The 20,628-nt window shown below is 32.0% G+C and overlaps 2 protein-coding genes across 5 annotated transcripts in view; one reads left to right on the forward strand and one right to left on the reverse strand.

Moving 5' to 3' along the window:
* Positions 1-6,137, reverse strand: part of LOC139522884 (ribosome biogenesis protein bop1-like) — a 19,350-nt gene extending 13,213 nt beyond the window's left edge. For 2 of the 3 annotated variants that reach the window (XM_071316511.1, XM_071316513.1), the window contains exons 1-6: positions 6,102-6,137; positions 4,556-4,666; positions 3,472-3,693; positions 2,743-2,894; positions 1,546-1,663; positions 1,174-1,275 (exon numbers count right to left, since the gene is read on the reverse strand). In XM_071316511.1, the coding sequence (XP_071172612.1) occupies positions 1,174-1,275; positions 1,546-1,663; positions 2,743-2,894; positions 3,472-3,693; positions 4,556-4,666; positions 6,102-6,122 (726 nt within the window). In that variant the 5' untranslated portion in view covers positions 6,123-6,137. Of the gene's footprint in view, positions 1-1,173; positions 1,276-1,545; positions 1,664-2,742; positions 2,895-3,471; positions 3,694-4,555; positions 4,667-5,370; positions 5,511-6,101 lie in introns of those variants that run through there. The other variant, XM_071316512.1, reaches the window with a different exon arrangement.
* Positions 5,637-17,981, forward strand: LOC139522885 (inositol monophosphatase 1-like). Of its 2 annotated transcripts, none has more exons than XM_071316514.1 (8): positions 5,637-5,702; positions 8,021-8,089; positions 9,787-9,920; positions 11,551-11,701; positions 12,467-12,575; positions 15,008-15,113; positions 15,801-15,952; positions 16,593-17,981. In XM_071316514.1, the coding sequence occupies exons 2-8, from the start codon at positions 8,024-8,026 to the stop codon at positions 16,700-16,702; spliced, it is 828 nt and encodes a 275-aa protein (XP_071172615.1). In that variant the 5' UTR covers positions 5,637-5,702; positions 8,021-8,023; the 3' UTR covers positions 16,703-17,981. The 2 variants fall into 2 exon arrangements, with proteins under 2 accessions (XP_071172615.1, XP_071172617.1); XM_071316516.1 differs by lacking the exon at positions 5,637-5,702 and adding an exon at positions 5,745-5,769.
* Positions 17,982-20,628: the final 2,647 nt, after the last annotated feature.

A 20,628-nucleotide genomic window follows, 5' to 3' on the forward strand; every position in this document is an offset into this window, starting at 1 on the left:
ATCATTGTCATGGATACCATTTTTGTGAAATGAGGAAAATAAGCATTTCATGGATATTTGATTTGTTGTAATTTGCCAAAGTCTGCATAGAAAATGGATAGTTCCTTGATTTGTCTCCCCTAGAATAGTCATGAATCCACGTTCCTTGATTTGTCCCCCTAGAAAAGTAATGAATCCACGTTCCTTGATTTGTCCCCCTAGAATAGTAATGAATCCACGTTCCTTGATTTGTCCCCCTAGAATAGTAATGAATCCACGTTCCTTGATTTGTCCCCCTAGAATAGTAATGAATCCACGTTCCTTGATTTGTCCCCCTAGAATAGTAATGAATCCACGTTCCTTGATTTGTCTCCCTAGAATAGTAATGAATCCACGTTCCTTGATTTGTCCCCCTAGAATAGTAATGAATCCACGTTCCTTGATTTGTCCCCCTAGAATAGTAATGAATCCACGTTCCTTGATTTGTCCCCCTAGAATAGTAATAAATCCACGTTCCTTGATTTGTCCCCTAGAATAGTAATGAATCCACGTTCCTTGATTCGTACCCCTAGAATAGTAATGAATCCACGTTCCTTGATTTTTGTCCCCCTAGAATAGTAATGAATCCACGTTCCTTGATTTGTACCCCTAGAATAGTAATGAATCCACTTTCCTTGATTTGTCCCCCAGAATAGTAATGAATCCACGTTCCTTGATTTGTCCCCCTAGAATAGTAATGAATCCACGTTCCTTGATTTGTACCCCTAGAATAGTAATGAATCCACGTTCCTTGATTTGTCCCCCTAGAATAGTAATGAATCCACGTTCCTTGATTTGTACCCCTAGAATAGTAATGAATCCACGTTCCTTGATTTGTACCCCTAGAATAGTAATGAATCCACAGTAATCAGAAAAACATGACTCATGAAAGTGATTAATGCTAAAATATATATGTATGACATACATGGTATGTAGGTATGATATAACTGGTAAACATCTATTAAATGCTTTCAATAATACTTTAATTCAAAGTAAGAGTTGTTTCATAATCTAAAGTTTTGAAAGATTGGAAGGAAACTCTTGAAACTAGAATCACACAAAATATAAAATGTTGAAAATTCCACATGAATCTTGAAGATCTAACATGATGATCATGCATGACTTACCTATTGTTTACTGTTAGTTTATAGTTACCTTTAATTTTTCCCACTTCGATGGAATAAAACTTCTTTTGTCAGCTGGTCTGTTGGTAACAGGATGTATCATTGTCTCATGTGTAAAGAAGTCAATCCATGGCTAAAAAAGAAAAAGTGTATTTCAGTTGTCCATCAAACAAGGTAAACGTATTGACCAATAAGAGAAAAAAAAAATGTTTAGAAATAAATGATTACATCCATTCAAACTAGATACAATCAATCTATTTGTATGTAAGGTTAGGATTTTGTTTTCATTTTCATTCTTTTGCTTTTAAGTTTGTGTTTTCCCCCTTGTTTTTCAACAATTTAATAATTTAAATACATCACAAACTCTGAAATCAGGTGGCCTTCTTTCTCTTGATATTTATACCTCATATGTTTCCTTTGCTCCTCCAGGTGTCCTCTGTAACATGAGACCTTCTATCAGACTGACATCTTCCTTGGTCAGTAATACATTTTGTCCCGTCATTTTGTTTGTCACTGTTCTCCTAGGGTTAAAATTATATTGGATTATATATTAGTTTTATCAACATATTCTAAATATTTGATGTGTACAAGTTTACTATAACTATAACTATAAGCAAAAGTTTACATCTGCTGAAAACATTTCAATGCATGGCATTTGTTATCAAAACTAAACATCATATACATGTAATTCCCTACAGAACTAATTTGAGGGTTCATATTAAGTTATCTCCCCTTAATGGTTGTCAACCTCGCTGTTCACATTAAATGCAGGCCCAGTGTTGATCTATTTTTTTCTCTATTCCTTTAGAGAAATATAGAAAAAGCTTGATATAACTTTTTTCTTTTTTTATAAAGATAAACATCAATAGTTGTCACCTTCAGCTTTTAAATTCATACTGAAGAAAACATATAAGAGGGTGGTAAAGGGGGGTACTGAACACGGAAACACGTGAAATAAAAATCGCAAAAACGTAGCACGAAAAATAAAAATCGGGAAAAATGAAGCACGAGAAATAAAATCGTAAATATTAAGAAAAAAAGTACCAGCAGTTATTACTCAGCCGTTCATTGTTAATGGACATAAAGACCTTGTGGTCACTTTTTAGGCTAGCCTATGCTACTTGCATCTGATTTGAAAAAAAAAATTATTATGATGGACTCTATTACATGTATAGCATACATATACAATAGAAAGTAGAATGGTAACAATATACATCAATTTCCATTATATTACACGTCAAGTTTCAAAAGGTACTATAACTCACTGACTTTGAGTTAGTTCCAATTTACTTTTTAATAAAATGAGGAACAATGCAAGAACGAGAAATTAAGAGCACCGACACGAAACACGGAAAATAAATAAGGGGAAATACGAAGCACGCACATCGAACTAAGCACGAGAAAACGAGAAATAAAACACAAAAACACGAAAACACGTGAAATAAAAAGGCCGAAAACGTTGCACGAAAATAACCCTTTACCACCCTCATATAAATTTTACAGAAATAGGTACATTCCAATCTCTCCAGATCTCTTCTACATTGAATGAGAAAAAAACCATACACATCAATCTACTTTTAATGAACATGTTAATACAAACCAATAATCTGGATTATCCATTCTCTGTAGAAACTCATCCAGTTCATCTCCTTTTTTGGGTTTGATTAACTTTCTTCCCTCTACATCATAACCTATATGTGGATAGTCCCTATACCATTCCATTGGAATGTTACCCACGGTGTTACGGATATCCTGAAATATACAGCAAAAGTAAGTTTTTTTTTTCTAAACTCTAACTTATTTGTTAATCAACAAAGCACAAATTTTTTTGGTTTAAATTATTATGAACTTTATTGTACAATTTACATGTTGACATATGGTGTAGACACCTGTATTGTGAAGACTACATGTTTTCCTCTTGACATATGGTGTATACACCTGTATTGTGAAGACTACATGTTTTCCTCTTGACATATGGTGTAGACACCTGTATTGTGAAGACTACATGTTTTCCTCTTGACATATGGTGTAGACACCTGTATTGTGAAGACTACATGTTTTCCTCAATACGTCTTGGATCACTGAGTAGCAGGGTTGCTGTCTCCTTTGGGTATAAACAACATCTTCATTTATCTATGAGAATATTCAACTGCATGATCACCTATTGTGTTTTGCTATCGTAAATATTGATAAATAAGTAGAAATAAGAATACTTTCCATTAAACAAACAATTATTTATATACTAATGATGTACAAGAAATCATTTAACCAATCAAATAAGATGATAACATTAATACTTAAAATACTTTCCACCAATCAAAACACTTACCTCTTCATCAGAAGAATCATGATAGTATTCGTCTTCCACTGTTTGAGATGTTGTTCGTGTATTATTTTTATCATTATATTTATTTTTAGCTGCCACATTAACAGTGTTTGTATCTTCTTCGTTCACATCTTTGTCTTCTGTATCATTGTCAATAACATTTTCTTTGTCACTTTCACTATTATCCCCATTCTCACTGTCTGATTTGTCATCGTTCTTTACTTCCTATTGAAAAATTATTTATTAAGTTACAAATCTATATCAGCAATTTTACATTTCAACCATTGTAAATAAAATTGAGAAAAACATATTTTTCATGTTTGTGAAACATTGATTTTTGTTGTGTCTTTCATTCTTTATGAACCTGTATTATTATTTGATGGCATTTATTTATAACCTGCATACCTGAACATAATTTGTTTGCGTATGTAGGTATTTTTTTTAATGAGAGCTCGTAAGCCAATTATTGTGGTCAGACCATACTGATGGTAACTTGATTTTCAATATCTGTTTGAAGTTTTTCCTCAATCACAATACACAACAGGTCAATAATATTTGATATGTGGTTTTGTAGTTGTTTTGAGTAAGAATTTAACAATATTATGCATGTTCTGTATACATGTTTGACAAATATCTTAAACTGTTATTTGACATTAATGAAAATGCATGCCTAAACTTTTTATGACCTAGAACCTTAACTGATGCATTGTCCTCTCTAGCCCAATATAGAGGTGTACAATGCCTGGCTCATTTAAAATGTCCTTTTGTCAATGATTCATGTTGATAAAACTATATCCTTTAGTCTGAAACATTCAAATCTTTGATACTTTTAACAAATTAAAGAGATATGAATTTCAATTCTTTAATACCCTAAACAGGTAGAAGAGATAATTCCTCGATACTGTAAACATGTAGAAGAGATATGACAATCAATTCTTCAATACTCTAAACTGTAAACACATGGAAGACTAAGAGATATGACATTCAATTCTTGATACTCTGAACACGTAGAGGAAATAGTTCCTCGATACTGTAAAGATGTAGAAGAGATATGACATTCAATGTATATAAAGGTAGATATCTATACCTCATCATCTGATGTGTCTGGTTCTTCTTCTAGTCCTGAATAAACACTTTCTTCTGAATCTGTTGTGTCACCATCTGATTCACTGGCTGATTTGTCATGAAACAAATCCATCTACAAGAAATAATTGGTTTTAATAAATATAAGACACTGGCTGTCATAATATTATGAATATAAATCCATATTAATAACATTGATAATGATCCCCAAATTTTCACAAATTTCATATGTGATAACTATTGGCTAAAATTGTCATGATCAAAACAGACCTATGGTTTAAATGTGACTTGGACGGAGAGAAGTCTCATTGGCACTCATACCACATCTTCCTATATCTATATACAAGTAAATATGAAAAAAAGACTAAAATCAACACTGACCCTGTGACTCTATTCATGGCCCCTGGGCCCTCAGCAGCAGAATGTAAAAAAGGACCAATTAGGTAACATCATAAGTATATCAAACAAACAAGGGGTCTGTTTGTATAACTTTGTGAACAAGAAAGAGACAGAAAAGTATCAGCCATGACCGGTAATCAATAAAAAATAAGTGTGTAAAACTAGTCCAACATGTGCAGATGTGTATGGGTGCATCACTGTCAGTTAGCTACATTACAAAACATGAGTAAAGGATCTTTAACACTTTAATATGTGTTTAAAAGATATGCCTTCCTCTTCATACACTTTTTTTAATCAATAATCAGACTCTTCAATAATTTTCTAAGTCTCATGACATGATGAATGGTCTGTAACACAAATTACTTGATATTTTTACGAAATCTAAAATTTGAGATGTCTGTAAATATGTATTTCCATTACCTTTAAATATTTTTACAGGATATGAGTCCTAAAGCCACAATATGACAAAGTATAGTCTAATACAAGCTGATAAAAAGTACAATCTTTTTCGATGTTTACATCTCATAACCGGAAACACGCTACATGCAAAAACAAATGATATCTTTGAAATAATTTTCATGTCTTTCATCGATGAATATTCTCAGATGATAGGAATATAGGGATATATTGAAAAACAAAAAAATAATTACATATATTTTAAAGACCTTTGTTATTCTTAAAACCAGAATACAGTATTATCATTTACATGGGTCTTATTTACCAAGGGAGAACACTCGGTAACACACACACCGGTAAGTAAGAAAAACGTTTTTTATTAATCTTTATCTAGTCAGTCGAGTGGTTGTTAACTGGTTAAAAGTATTGTTTGGTTTAGTTAAAGGCTGTGATCCCTCACCCCATAAAAAAAACAAAAAATTGGATAAAAAATAAATGAATAAACAAACAGCAAGAAAGTCAAAATAGCACAAAAAAATTATAAATTTAAATGAATGTAAGAATGCCCTTCCGTCAGACGATAAATTTTCATTTCGGCTACTGTTAGCGTTAAATTTGTTAAAAATTTCACTGTGTCTCGCCAAAATTGTGATTCGTCAAAGGTTTCAAATTATTATTGTGAGTACTCAAAATCAGTTTATTTCTTGATCGTCTTTGAGAAAGTGTAATTTTTATCGTCATGCACTAAAAATTACCGTTAGCGTTACGACCCTCATTTATAAATTTAGACTTATCAAGTTGAGCATAAATAATTCCTAGTAGGGTTCTACATCTCTGTGAAGAATAGGGCTCTTCACAGTTAGTTTGGCCATATTGGATAGAGGGCAGATTTTCATAATAGAGGTAAAAATAGTGTGAAAATACGGGAAAACATCATTAAAACAGAGCAGATGCTTGATAGCACACATAGGATTTCCCATACTTTCATACTATTCCCACCTCTTTCTAAAAAATCTGCCCCCTATCCAATATATGAATATGGCCTAACTAACCGTGAAGAGCCCTATAATTTGAAATGAGTGTCTGAAGATCAAAGGTGTTCATAGAGTAACCAATCGGAATAAAGAAATAGAAAACCCAGGATGTAAATACTTATGTGAACCATCATACTGTACATGCTGTATACTCTGTCAGAGTCAGTCAATAAGTCAGTACATGAACAAATATATACAAATACTATTTATAAAATTAAATTATCAATTAATATAAAAAAAGAAGATGTGGTATGATTGCCAATGAGACAAGTGTCCACACGAGAACAAAATGACACAGACATTAACACCTATATGTCACCGTACAGCCTTCAACAATGAGCAAAGCCCATACCGCATAGTCAGCTATAAAAGGCCCGATATGACAATGTAAAACAATTTAAACGAGAAAACTAACGGCCTTATTTATATAAAAAATGAACGAAAAACAAATATTTAACACATAAACAAACGACAACCACTAAAATACAGCCTACAGGCTCCTGACTTGGGACAGGCACATACACAAATAATGTGGCAGGGTTAAACATGTTAGTGGGATCCCATCCCTCCCCCTAACCTGGGACAGTGGTATAACAGTACAACATAAGAACGAACTATAAAAATCAGTTGAAAAAGGCTTAACTCATCAGATGGACAAACATACAAGTGGACGTGGCCGGGTACTTGTACATCCCGACAACAAAAAGACACTAGGAACAGATCTGAGAGTACTTGCAGTTATCTGACAGCTAGTTCAAAGCCACTAACAACTAATAAAAAAAAATCATGCATCTAAGCTGTACTACATAAATATAAATTTATTAAATATGAGTAAATCATCCTTAATACGGATAATTCAGCATGTGCTATACTGATGACGTTTTCCTGTCGATATAAATCAGGAGTTAATATTGCTTTTCAGACAGGTATAGTAGTGGGAGTCAGAAAGTGACCACTCTCCATCTGAGTCACAATTTGTAAAAGTTAACCTTTATAGGTCAAAGTACAACCTTCAACATGGAGACTTGGCTCACACAGAACAGCAAGCTGTGAGGGACCCCAAAAATAACTAGTGTAAAAAAAATTAAACCATTCAAACAGGAAAACCGATAGTCTAATCTACATGCATATAAAATGAAAAACAAGAAAAACACTTATGAACCACATCAACAAACAACAACCACTGAACATCAGGTTCTTTACTAGCCAGGTGCAAACAAATGCAGTGGGTTTAAATGTTTTTATAGGGAGCCAACCTTCACCCTAACCTTGTGTATTTATTTATAGTACTATCCAACATGTGTCCAAGGTTGCACTAGCCTTTTAAAAAAAATGGATAAATGAACATATCAGTTTAGCATGTTTAGTTTTGATTGCAACACTCAGCATTGTTTTACTGGATGAACTTTCCTCCATGGTTCATCTTTCATTTATGGAGCTCCATATGTACTAGTAAACTTTCCAACAAGGAAAATAATTTGTATTCAGTATTGTAATTTAAAAACTAGTTTCAGACATATAGAAGTGAGATACATGTACAATGATGTCAAGAAGCCAAAATTGTGTGGAGATACATCATTAATCATGTTAATATGCAATACAACTGACTTAAAAAAAATTGTATATTTTTTTTATTGTAGAATATGTCTACTGCTGAACTTCAAGATTATTTAAAGACAGCTACAGGAGTAGCCAAGGAGGCAGGGGAGGTAATTATGAACTTAAGCAATGTCATTGATAATTTATATTCACATTTTTTTATTTGGATTATAAACCAATAATGAATTTAAAAACTTATTTATAAGGTACATATAAAAATAAATTACAAAAATTTCCTACAGGTACTGAATTTTTTTATAAGTTAATTTTTTGTTTTGCAAATTTTCAGTATGTTGGAATGATGTTGAAGTGATGGCACAGTCTTCAACCTGACCCAAATGCACAAATGAATATTATATTCTCCAATATGTTTACAATTTAAGGTGATTGTTGTGTTGAAATGATACATTTTGGTCTTACAATATACGCTGCATTGTTATTTATCTTTTCTCAGGCAAAATATTCCAATTGAACACACTTAAACACTCTTTAAAGTTATATATACATGTATGTAGTTGAATAGAAAGAATAGGCTACCCCCTTTGCAGAGATGCAAACAGTTTTTTTTTCCTGTCAGACATTGGGGCCTACAGGGTACGAAGTTTTGCCAGACCCATCACATTTCTGCCAGACCTATATTTTCACTCAAAATAATCTATGTAAAAACTTTGTAATATGTCTATAAATAACAATGAAATGTAACTGTTTCCTGTTAAGGGGTTTCCCGAATTTTCCCGCTAAAAAGCACATGGCTTTCAACAATTGTAAACAAAGCATTCAATTTTTGATCATGGATTACAGCTTTAATTAATTGAATTTGGATATAGATATTCAACTTAAGGTACAGTCAGGCAATGTTTTTACTTTTTTCTGGATTAAAACTAATTTGAAAGAAAAGTTTAAAAAATAAAATATATTGTGAATATTCAGTGACCCATAGATTTTTTGAACTCTGCTACGGAGGTTAAAGTTACGTCATTTTTCAAACCAATGGTGTGTATTCTCTGTTAAATAACTGCGTTTGATATAAATATTTCAATAAATTAACAATGTCAAACATACGATTTCAAAACTGAAATTTATACTGCAAAAGGTTTTATTTTTATTTTTTAAGGAAGGATATTTGGAAGGTGTCCGGCTATAATAGTTATCATTAAAACAGTTTGAACTCCCGATTTCTATTATGTAATCGAAGCCTTGAATGTTGTTCTATCTAATCATGCAACGTGGTTGTAAATTCACAATTTTATAAACAAAATACTCTGCCAGGACCGACCGGGGAATTAAGTTTTGGCTGACCCAAGCAGACTAAAATATTGACGGCCATCAGGTCCTGCACAGCAACGAGTTTTGCCGGACCTGCATAAATTCTGCCCCTTAGGTCTGACAGGTCCGACGATTAGTTGCATCTCTGCCTTTGACAAATAGGGAAAAACAGAAAAATGAAATGAATGTTACTTGAAGAAAAATGGTATAAGGTTATAGAAAAATAAAATAAGATAAAAATAGAAAGACAAAAAAAAACAAAGTATACTAAAAAAAAACACCTAAAAAACCCATGCTAAATGTTTAAAATGAATATTACCAGTAAAGTTAGTCATTAAACTGTCATTTGAATTCTGGTATTAAGGGTCATTGGCTATTGACATGACCTGTTTGGATTGATATTCATATCAGTATACATGTATATCTCATTATTTAGTTGGACAAGGCTTGTTGTATTTTAAACATTAAGATTGATAATAAATGGGTATGACTCAATGATCGGACATTCTTTGTCAGAAATTACCCAAAATTTATATTCCAGGTAGTTAGAGAGGCCTTTTACAAAGAGAAATCCTTACAGACCAAAAGTAATTATGCTGACCTAGTGACAGAAACAGATCAGGCCGTAGAGAAACAGATAATTAACTCATTGAAAGAAAAATATCCAACTCACAAGTAAGGATAATAATCATTATGAGGCGACATATCTCAGTTTTACATTAGAAGTATGAAGTCCCATGTCACATTTGCTTTTAACACACACAAATACATTACTATATGGATTCATTAATTTTCGTGGGTACCAATTTTCATGGATTTAGGAAAATTTTCATTTTGCTGGATATTTGATTTCGTGGTTTTGCCAAAGCCTGCATACATTTCTATATAACATTTGTAATTCATTCCTCAATGAAATTCGTGGTTCCCAGGTTATGATTAAATCCATGAAAATTGGTATCCAATGAATAATAATGAATCAAAAATAGTCTGCACTGTTAGCCACTAGTCTGATGGATGTTCCGGATCCAGACAAGTAAAATTTTATTCGGACAAGTAAATATTTGCAGAACTTTCTAATGACACATAAGGAAAAGGTGAATATATCCTTCTTCAAAATAGTTGTTGGAATATATTTTGGGCAGACTAATACATCACTGTGTATGTTGTGAGAGCGTCAGAAACCTAGATATTTATATAAGTTTTAACAAAAATTCCAAGATAAAGTGCTTCAGTATTGATTTAGAATGAAAATAATTTACAAAAGAACTGATTTCAATAAAATTGAGAATGGAAATTGGGAATGTGTCAAAGAGACAACAACCCTACCAAATAAAAAACAACAGCAGAGGGTCACCAACAGGTCTTCAATGTAGCGAGAAATTCCCGCACCCGGAGGCTTCCTTCAGCTGGCCCCTGAACAAATATATACTAGTCCAGTGATAATGAACGCCATACTTATTTCCAAATTGTACACAAGAAACTAAAATTAAAATAATACAAGACTAACAAAGGCCAGAGGCTCCTGACTTGGGACAGGCGCAAAAATGCGGCGGGGTTAAACATGTTTGTGAGATCTCAACCCTCCCCCTATACCTCTAACCAATGTAGAAAAGTAAACGCATAACAATACGCACATTAAAATTCAGTTCAAGAGAAGTCCGAGTCTGATGTCAGAAGATGTAACCAAAGAAAATAAACAAAATGACAATAATACATAAATAACAACAGACTACTAGCAGTTAACTGACATGCCAGCTCCAGACTTCAATTAAACTGACTGAAAGATTATGATTTCATCATATGAACATCAGGCACAATCCTTCATTCAGATCATGAGTTTCCAAGCTTTTCTAAAAAAAGAACTAAAAAGGTCTATTCTACTTTATGTTTAAAAGACCTCTTTGGATCGTCTGGTTTTGTTGGAATAATACATACTTTCAAACATTTGAAGGCTGAAATTTCATTGGTTGGTGAAATAATTTATACCAGAACAGAATGTAAAACAGAGTTGTCAGATCCTTAGCTTGTAATCAAAGCTTATCGCATGATTTGTATTTAAATCTGATTGTATTTCTATTAACTTTTAGTAAAATAATTAACACTATTTATAACCCCTGGTGTAGATCACATTGTCAATATCTAAAGAAGGCTGTTTCATCTTTAGCCATATGAAATCCTTTTGAAGTTTTGATTGACGTAAATTTTACATGTTTGCTTCATATTTGTCATTATACTACTCAACATACATAAAATATTTGCCACTGGAATTAAACAGCCTCTGGTATATAACCCCTTTATTTTCTAGATTTATTGGTGAGGAATCAGTAGCAGGTGGCCATAAGACAGAATGGACAGATGACCCCACATGGATCATTGACCCCATAGATGGAACAACTAACTTTGTTCATCAAATACCACATACATGTGTGTGTATAGGACTCTCTATTAAAAAACAGGTACGACCTTGAACAATGAAGTTTATACATCAAATATCACATAAATGTGTGTGTATAAAACTCTCTATTAAAAAAACCCAGGTACGACCTTGAACAACTAACTTTGTACATCATATACCACATACATATGTGTGTATAGGACTCTCTATTAAAAAACAGGTACGACCTTGAACAACTAAACATGTACATTAAATACCACATGTGTGTGTAAAGGACTATCTTTTAAAAAAAAACAGGTACAAGCTTACACATCAGTTCTTAAAGTGATCGAAATTAATATTCAATCAAGGTACTGAGAAAACAAATTTAGTTGTTTAAAAGCTGCTGAAAATTGAAAATACACCACAAAATGTACCCTCACCTTTTCGTCAGATACAGCACACAAGTTGCACAAGAGTGATTGTATAAAACAAATATCATTTATGTTAATTGTGCACTGCAGATTCATTTACTTTCAATTCATTATTTTCTTGAGTACCAATTTTTATGGATTGAGTAACATTTGTATTGCATGGAGATTTGATTTTATTAGTTTGACAGTCTGTGTACAAGCTAATAAAAAAATATTCTTTGTTGAACATTTAAATCTGTGGATTACCCGAGCACTTATCTACAAATCTTTTCACCACAAATGATAATGAATGTAAAGTTTTCAAATTTCTCTAACACTTACACTAACAAGAGTGGTGCTTATTATTTGGAATTTGTTTACATTTGGAAATGTTTCATTTATAATAATTAAAATTTCTATACATTGTACTTTAGATGGTAGTTGGTGTGGTTTATGCCCCGATTTTAAATGAAATGTATACAGGAGCTAAAGGACAGGGAGCATTCTGTAATGGTGAACGGATATCTACTTCACAACAAAATGGTAATTATGTTGGGAATAACTGTATGTAATATCAACATTAAATTGTTTATTGACCATAGAACACAAGAACTTACTAGATCTAGAGGTCCAAAGTCTAAAACCTGGTATTATTTTATAGATTTCATTGTAAGTAAATTAAATATCAGTTTAAAGATATATAATAGGGTTTATTGATCAGTTGCCTAATCATCATTTGATGCACAAATTTAAAGTAAATGTAAAAAATTTCTTCAATGAATTTATTTTCCCAAATTATTAAAATGTGTAGCCATTTTAGTGCATTAAATCACAGTTATGTTATCTCAATGGCATGTTACATATATATGTTCCAGACCGTATGAGTATTTGGACTGTACGTGTACGGTCTGGACCGTGTGCGTACTTTTTCAAAATACTCATACGGTCTAACTAATATTCTAATGCAATTATTTTGTAACAATTGTTTTGATTGGATTACAGCAAGCGTAAAATTCTCTATCTCCTTGTCTGTAACTAAGGAAGCCGACATTTGGAATTTCGGAATGTATTGACATGTTATTTCTACAATAATAAACAAAAAACTCACTTGTTGCGTCTAAAAATCTTATTTTTATCAAATTTTATTACATTCTGAAGCGACACAGAAGCCAGAAAAAGCCCGGTGTTTATGTTTGACAGCGGAAGCATACCTATGACGTCACGTAGTGTAGGAACCAAACGGAAGATAACATCTTTTCGCGGAATTTTCTTTAATGAAGATTTTACACTGAAATTATGATTGAAATTTAATTATGAACTTATTTTGCATTAGAATAGAGATAACTGTATTGTATTTGAAGCTTTAAGGACGTCCATCGGTAGTTTTACTGTCGCAAATACCTGTTTACCTGTCTCCGCTCCGCGTCGCCAGGTAAACTAAATTTGCGACAGTAAAACTACCGATGGACGTCCTTAAAGCTTCAAATACAATACAGTTATCTCTTAATTAAGAAGTTGGAAGTTAATTAGATGCATATAACAGATCAATATAACTTAACTCTCAAATTGATATAAAAAAGTTTAATTGTAATTGAAAAAAAACCTTTATATTTTAATGATTTAAAAATTTCACGCTAATTGAATCTATTACTCTCTTGCATTTAGCATGTCGATCACTCAGTAAAATAATTGAACTACCATGATCACTAAAATTGAAAATATCGGAAGTAAATATAATGTGGGAAGACAATTGTTTTAGAATATTTGGTGACTTTACAAAAAAATGCAAATGCTAAGGAACACACACGAACTGCAAAAATGTAAATGTAAAAAATATTAGTACGTTACTTGTGGTAGCAAGTGTGAAATTAGTTGAGAGTACCAAAATTAGGATCAAGATATACAATTAAACAAATATTTAATTTCAATTGTTCATTTGTTCATTTGATCCGTGTAATTGTAGTACATGTAATATTAATTAGTTAAACTAAAAACAAAGATTGTGATTAATGTTAATTTGTTTAAATTTAACCCATATGATCTTATAACATGTATGGTCAGCTCGTACTGGACCATACGTATCGGTCCAAATACTCAAATGGTCTGGAAGATATTTATGAGTAGGACATTTTTATATGCCAACACATTATGATATCCTTTGGTTTATTCAGTCTATTCACTTCAGCTGTCTGTCTGTCTTTCTGTTAAGTGAACTTTGACCTACAGTTACAAAAAATACAATGTAAAGTCCTACAGTTACAAAAAATACAATGTAAAGTCTATCTATTAATATAGATGATTATCAGAGTAGTCATTTTTACAATGTCACAAATATTGAAAGTAAGCCCCCTTTTTTTTTTTTTTTTTAACATTCATAAATTCTTTATTGCACTCTTTGCTGTTTTAACAAATTACTTAATGTATAGCATTCCATCAAGTATCCCTGTTACATACAATTATAACTGATATCCTGGTAAGCCCCCATTTGATTTTAACCATTCCCCTAGTAGTTGTATGAGAGTAATGTGTTATTAATCACAAATCCTAGGCAATACTCATTTGTCTATCAAAAAACTCAAATTTTGTTTACTCTGGTTGGAATATTTTAATATAATGAAATGTTTTATAAAGACAAACTACCTTTTGATTTTGAAGATTTTCTATCATCTGTACATATAGTCATTTAAGAGTTATGGAACTTTGATTATTAAAAAATAGGCATATCTTCATACTTCTGTGATACAGTCATAACAGTTACAATTCCTATTTGTTCTGAATACTTGAAAGTTCTAGGTGTTGTATAAGGAAACTTCTGATAAGTTTCAGACACTTATGATTCAATCAACAATCTTGTCATAAGTTTCATCTGTATTTCTCCACTTAATCATATATCAACTCTTTTTAACATCAGTATGGGTTCACTTAAAATATAAAATGAATATATATCTATCTAATAAAATAATATATCTTTTCAGACCTCAAACAATCTATTATATATCTGGAAGGTGGATCCTCAAGAGAACAAGATGTATTAAGAAGAAAATTTAATATTTATCATAAAGTTGTTGAGACTACTCGTGGGTATGTTCTTTAGATAACTGTGAAATAAATCTTTGGCCATTTTGAAAACACTTAATGTAAATTGATGATTTGCCTTTGTTTCATTGATATTTTATGTAGGTCATATTTCATACAGTTATAACTTTTTATTCAAAGCTATGCTGCTAAAGTTATGATAATGTGGTCAAGATATCACATTCTTGCTGTACCTATATTATTACCATAGTTATAAATTACTACAAAGCAATCAAAAACCACACATACCAACCAAGCGTTACAAATATATATAAAAAAATCAAACTTTTTAAAAATCATAAATATCTGTATTTTTGACTCTTTGATTGAATTTGAATTGCTAATGGTTACTATGATATTACATTAGCCTCTAACCAAAATAGTAACTAGAAAGTACACAAGTTTGTTTTGGCAAATTTTATGTAAATGTTCAGCTTCTATGGTATTTTTTAATGAGATTTTCTTTTTGGTCTTTAATTTACTTTCTCTTTTAAATTTGGTTTGCACTTTTTCAGAAAATAGGTTTTTTCGAGATAATCTTTTGCCAATTGGCTTCAGTCCTAGACTGTCTATGATATTTTATTCTTTAACAACTACTAAATAAATTAACTTAATAAGAATTTACAGTTTTCTATTAAAACCTTTTAGTTATTCACCTGAATCAATCCTTTACCAAGTTTATAATTTACACAGGACGAGAACATTAGGTTCAGCAGCAATGAATATGGTAAATGTTGCCAAAGGAAGTGGTGATGCATATGTAGAATATGGTTTACATATCTGGGACTTTGCTGCATCAGGGGTGATACTGTTAGAGGCTGGTGGTGCTTTGATTGATCCAGCAGGTGAGGTTCTGTTGTTTACTACATCAGGGGGGATACTAAAGAGGCTGATAGTTCTTTGATTAATCTGTGAGGTAATTATTTATGATTTTTACTGTAACAAGTATCATACGGATTCATACCTATATATAAATATATCTATATATGTTGGTAGTCTTGATATATTTATCTACTAAGGATAAAAATTTAACAAAGATGATGATTATTTTCATATAAGGGCAGTTCCATTTCTGTTTTAGGATGAACCCTTAATAGTAAGTCAATGATATTTGGTATGCAGTTGTTTAAGCAGTATATCTCATTTTCAGATAAATGTTTTGGCCATGCACCTTCAGTCATGGTTCATTGACTTTGAATGTTTTGTATAGTTTACTTATTAAAGTAATGTCATTTTAGTTTCAACATTTGTATTTTACTATCAAAATAAGATATAGACAAGACATATCTATGTGTCAGCAGTTTATTTAATTAAAATTGAGAATGGAAATTGGGAATGTGTCAGAGAGACAACTACCCAACCAAAGAGCAGAAAAGAGCGGAAGGCCACTAACTGGTCTTCATCCCAGTGAGAAAATCCCTCATTGGACAAGTTCCTGCATTGTAGATATTGTTATTCTTGTAAAATTTTGTTTTTATTTAACAGGTGGTCCAGTAGATTTTCTTAGTAGAAGAGTTCTATGTGCCTCATCACAATCTTTAGCAGACCAGTTATCTACGACCATACCAGAACATATAGAAATGGAGAGAGACTGAAAAAGGCAGACTTAAACAATAAATGTTAGATTTATCAAAATAATAAGGGTGGTTTTCCTGGTTAATTCTAGTGCAAACAAACACTTAGTGCATTGGTATGTAGAAAAATTAAAGTTAATTTTCTATGTTAGTTCTAATAGAAATAAACATTCTTTACAATCAGTGAAGGACATGAAGTGATCTGCAGAAATCCAATTTTAGATGAACTGACCCACAAGACTATAATTTGGTGTCTGAACTGCATTGTCTAGCTTTAACAATATGAATGTTCTTTTCCTGTACAACTACCTAGCCTAAACTTAACCTGAATCTGTTTAATCATGTCCACTTAAAAGTAAATTACAGGTTAAAACAAACAAAATGTAAGGTTTTATTACTTACCCTGTCACAATGTGACAGCTTTGTACTTGTGTTTTTGCGTGGAAAATTTCATGACAAAGAGAATTTTATTAACTTTAATCAATTTTTTTTTGGAGATATTTGTCAAATTTTCAGTAATTTAAACCGCTTGAGAGTTTGATTGTAGTGGACATGCTTTTGACCTATGGCCTTTTGAATAAAGATTTTGCTCAGATACAATTATTTTCTCGCATTTCTGCCTGTACCGATTCAGGAATGAAAGTTGTTATCCATTTGTTTGGTGTGTTTGAGCTTATGATTTTGCCAATTTAATAGGGACTGACCTTTTTAGAATTTTCCTCAGAGTTCACTATTTTGTGTTTTTACTTTTGATCAACCCTAAAGTAAAAGTTGATACATGAGATGAATTTGTTTAAAAAGCTCTAACTGATGTTTGAATTTAATTTTAACTGCCTTACACTTAAATGTGTTACAGCCTTTTGAATTTGGTGATATCATTTTGCTATTCAGTGGTATTAAAAAGTGAATGCCCTGCATACTATCATTATAAGGCTAGGTAAAGGGACTCTTGTTCAAATTTCTTTATAAAGCATTTCTAAAATGGGTCGATACAGCATTTTAATGATTGCTTGTTTTGTGACAGTGGGTATTATTCACAGTGGGTGTTTAAGTGCTTAGTTAGGGAGCCTTGGAACTATGTTGGTGGGTTACTGTATTAAAATTTTCTTTATACATTTAATAAATTTTAAAAGAGTCTTCTATCACTTTTGTTGTTATAGATATATGTTGTTAATGTTATATGTACTATTTTCATAGAAGTAATCAATATTTATTACATATTTGCTGGTCAACATTTTTGTATACGTTTTGTTTATAGAGATAGGTATTTTATATTAAAATAACAGTAAAAAATAAGTCACCATTAGTTATTTTATTTGTTAGTAGTGAGACATGTGCACGCTGCAGAATTATGACATTGTATTAATTGATGGATGCTATTTGTGTGTGTCTCAACCTGTCATCAAATAGTTATCAAAGGTACCAGGATTATAATTTAATACGCCAGACGCGCGTTTCGTCTACATAAGACTCATCAGTGACGCTCATATCAAAACAGTTAAAGGGCCAAACAAGTACAAACTTGAAGAGCATTGATGATCCAAATTTTCAAAAAATTGTGCCAAACACATAGAACACCAGTCATAGGGATGATAAAACAGCAGGGAGGTGTTAAATATTTGTATACAAAGTTTCATACTTCGAAGGTTGATTTTGTGAATTCTTGATACCTTTAAACAGATGCCTCATGTGAGAATTATGTCATATGTCCATTGTCCTTGACCTCATTTTTATGGATCATCATCTCCTTAAAAATGAGTTATTTTTTCATGTGAATTTTAAAAAAATAGATTATTTAAATTTGGTATATGGGATCCTTGCAAGTTTGCATATTCAACAAACAGGGTGACCTGACCATGATCCACTTTATAGATAATAAATCAAGGTTAAATTTTGTTATCAAGTCCTTATCTCAGATTTTATAATCAATATGTAAACAATGTTTGAAAGGATGTTAAGGCCCATTCGGGAGGTTTGATTTGACCATGACCTTATTTTTATGGATAATTTTTCAATGTTAGGTTTTCATCATCTTCGCTAGCCAAGGGTTACGATCCACTCCCGCTCTCTTCACCCTTGGCAGATTGAGCTAACATTTGTGATATCAATGTTGCGCCATCTATCGGAAGATTAAAGTCACGCCCATTCCGAATACATTATTCTTGGCCAATGGTAGCACTTGAACTCTTCAATTTGGAGGTAAAAACACTGTAGCGTCTAGATTCTACACACTTGTTAAAGCCGGAAACGAAAATATACGTCAACATTCATGCATTTGTGCATGAAACATACACATGAACTTCTATTAGTTGATTAAAACATTCAAGTTGTCACTAAATATAGTCGTATGTTAAGTGATGTAAAGACTTGTTGCGCAATAAACACGTGGCAATTGTTTACAAACACTTTCTACATCTACACATGATCATTTTATAGGCGCTTTTTGATTGGATGCAGCGAGTTTCTACTGCAACCAATAAAAATCATTACCTTGTGTCTCCGAAATTTTATCTCAATCCGCCAAGGGTGAAGAGAGCGGGAGTGGATCGTAACCCTTGGCTAGCGAAGATGGGTTTTCATGTATTGTTCTTTCTTTCTCAAATACTTTAAAGCAATTAGTCAAATATATTTGGTATATATAATGATTGGAATGTGTATATGTCTGCCTTGTATGGTCATCTTACCTGACTTCAATTTGATGAGTAAATGGTCAATGTTATGTTTTTATAGCTAGTAGATAGATATAAGAAGTTGTGGTATGAGTCCCAATGAGACAACTCTCCATCCAAGGAGAAATGCCTATACGTAGTCAGATCTATGACAGTTGTTTCCCACTCGTTCCATTGCTTAATACGATTGATTTTGTCAGTTTGTATGGACCATCTCTTTTACGACGGGTGCCACATGTGGAGCAGGCCACCTTCCGGAGCACATGAGATCACCCCTAGTTCATGTTGCTTATTCTTTAGTTTTCTATGTTGTGTCATGTGTACTATTGTTTGTCTGTTTGTCTTTTTCATTTTTAGCCATGGCTTTGTCAGTTTATTTTCGATTTATGAGTTTGAATGTCCCTTTGGTATCTTTTGTCCCTCTTTTAGGATTTACCTTAAAGTATGATATTTTTGTTTTTTGTTATACTTTTTCGATTATATGCAACACAGGTTTTCCCTAAAGATTGATCAAGTCATGCCCCCAAAAAAGATATATTTAAGCTAGCCATGAGGATCTCTTGGTATTTGTATTCCCAAAAATGCGATTCATTTTGGTTTTCCAAATGGTTGGACTCTATTGTACTTGATGAGGGCTATATCAGAAACACGTGTTATGCACAGCGTATTCACATCACTTGATTTATTAGTATCCTTGTAAACAGCAACCCTTCATAAAGGAAATCCTGAAAAGAATCTTGAACTTTGGAATATAAGTATCAACTTAAGATGAAAGTTTATTATGAAGTTACGTTGCATGTCATGTCAAACATTTATCACATCTTGTAAACAAGGAATAATCTAAAGGAACTAAACATGTAGGTGAATTAATCTTACTTGACAAAGATAGATAGTACAAATGCATTTCCTACCGTTTTAAAATGTTTCAAACTGAAAGAAGCGATAAGTACTTTAACCTTTTCATCTCTTAGTTTGTGCAATGAATGTCAAAGCGAGTTGTATAATGTATCATTTTTTACGTTCATTATACTAGTGATTGACATTGCAAGACGAAACGGTGCTCATTTGTGACGTTTGATTTATCTACCTGACTTTCACAAGATGAAAAATAAAGCCAGTCAAATTGAACCTCCTTTTATATTCTTATACCAATTAGGTTTGAAAAATCGAGACACATAATTGATCAGCAATTTTTCATTACAAAATTAAATATATCTTTTTCTTTTTAGCAGATTTATATGGTATCAACTAGAAACAAATAATGGATTTAATAAAAAT

This window comes from Mytilus edulis, chromosome 5 (assembly GCF_963676685.1).
Source record: "Mytilus edulis chromosome 5, xbMytEdul2.2, whole genome shotgun sequence".
In the NCBI taxonomy this organism is placed as follows: Eukaryota; Metazoa; Mollusca; class Bivalvia; order Mytilida; family Mytilidae; genus Mytilus; species Mytilus edulis.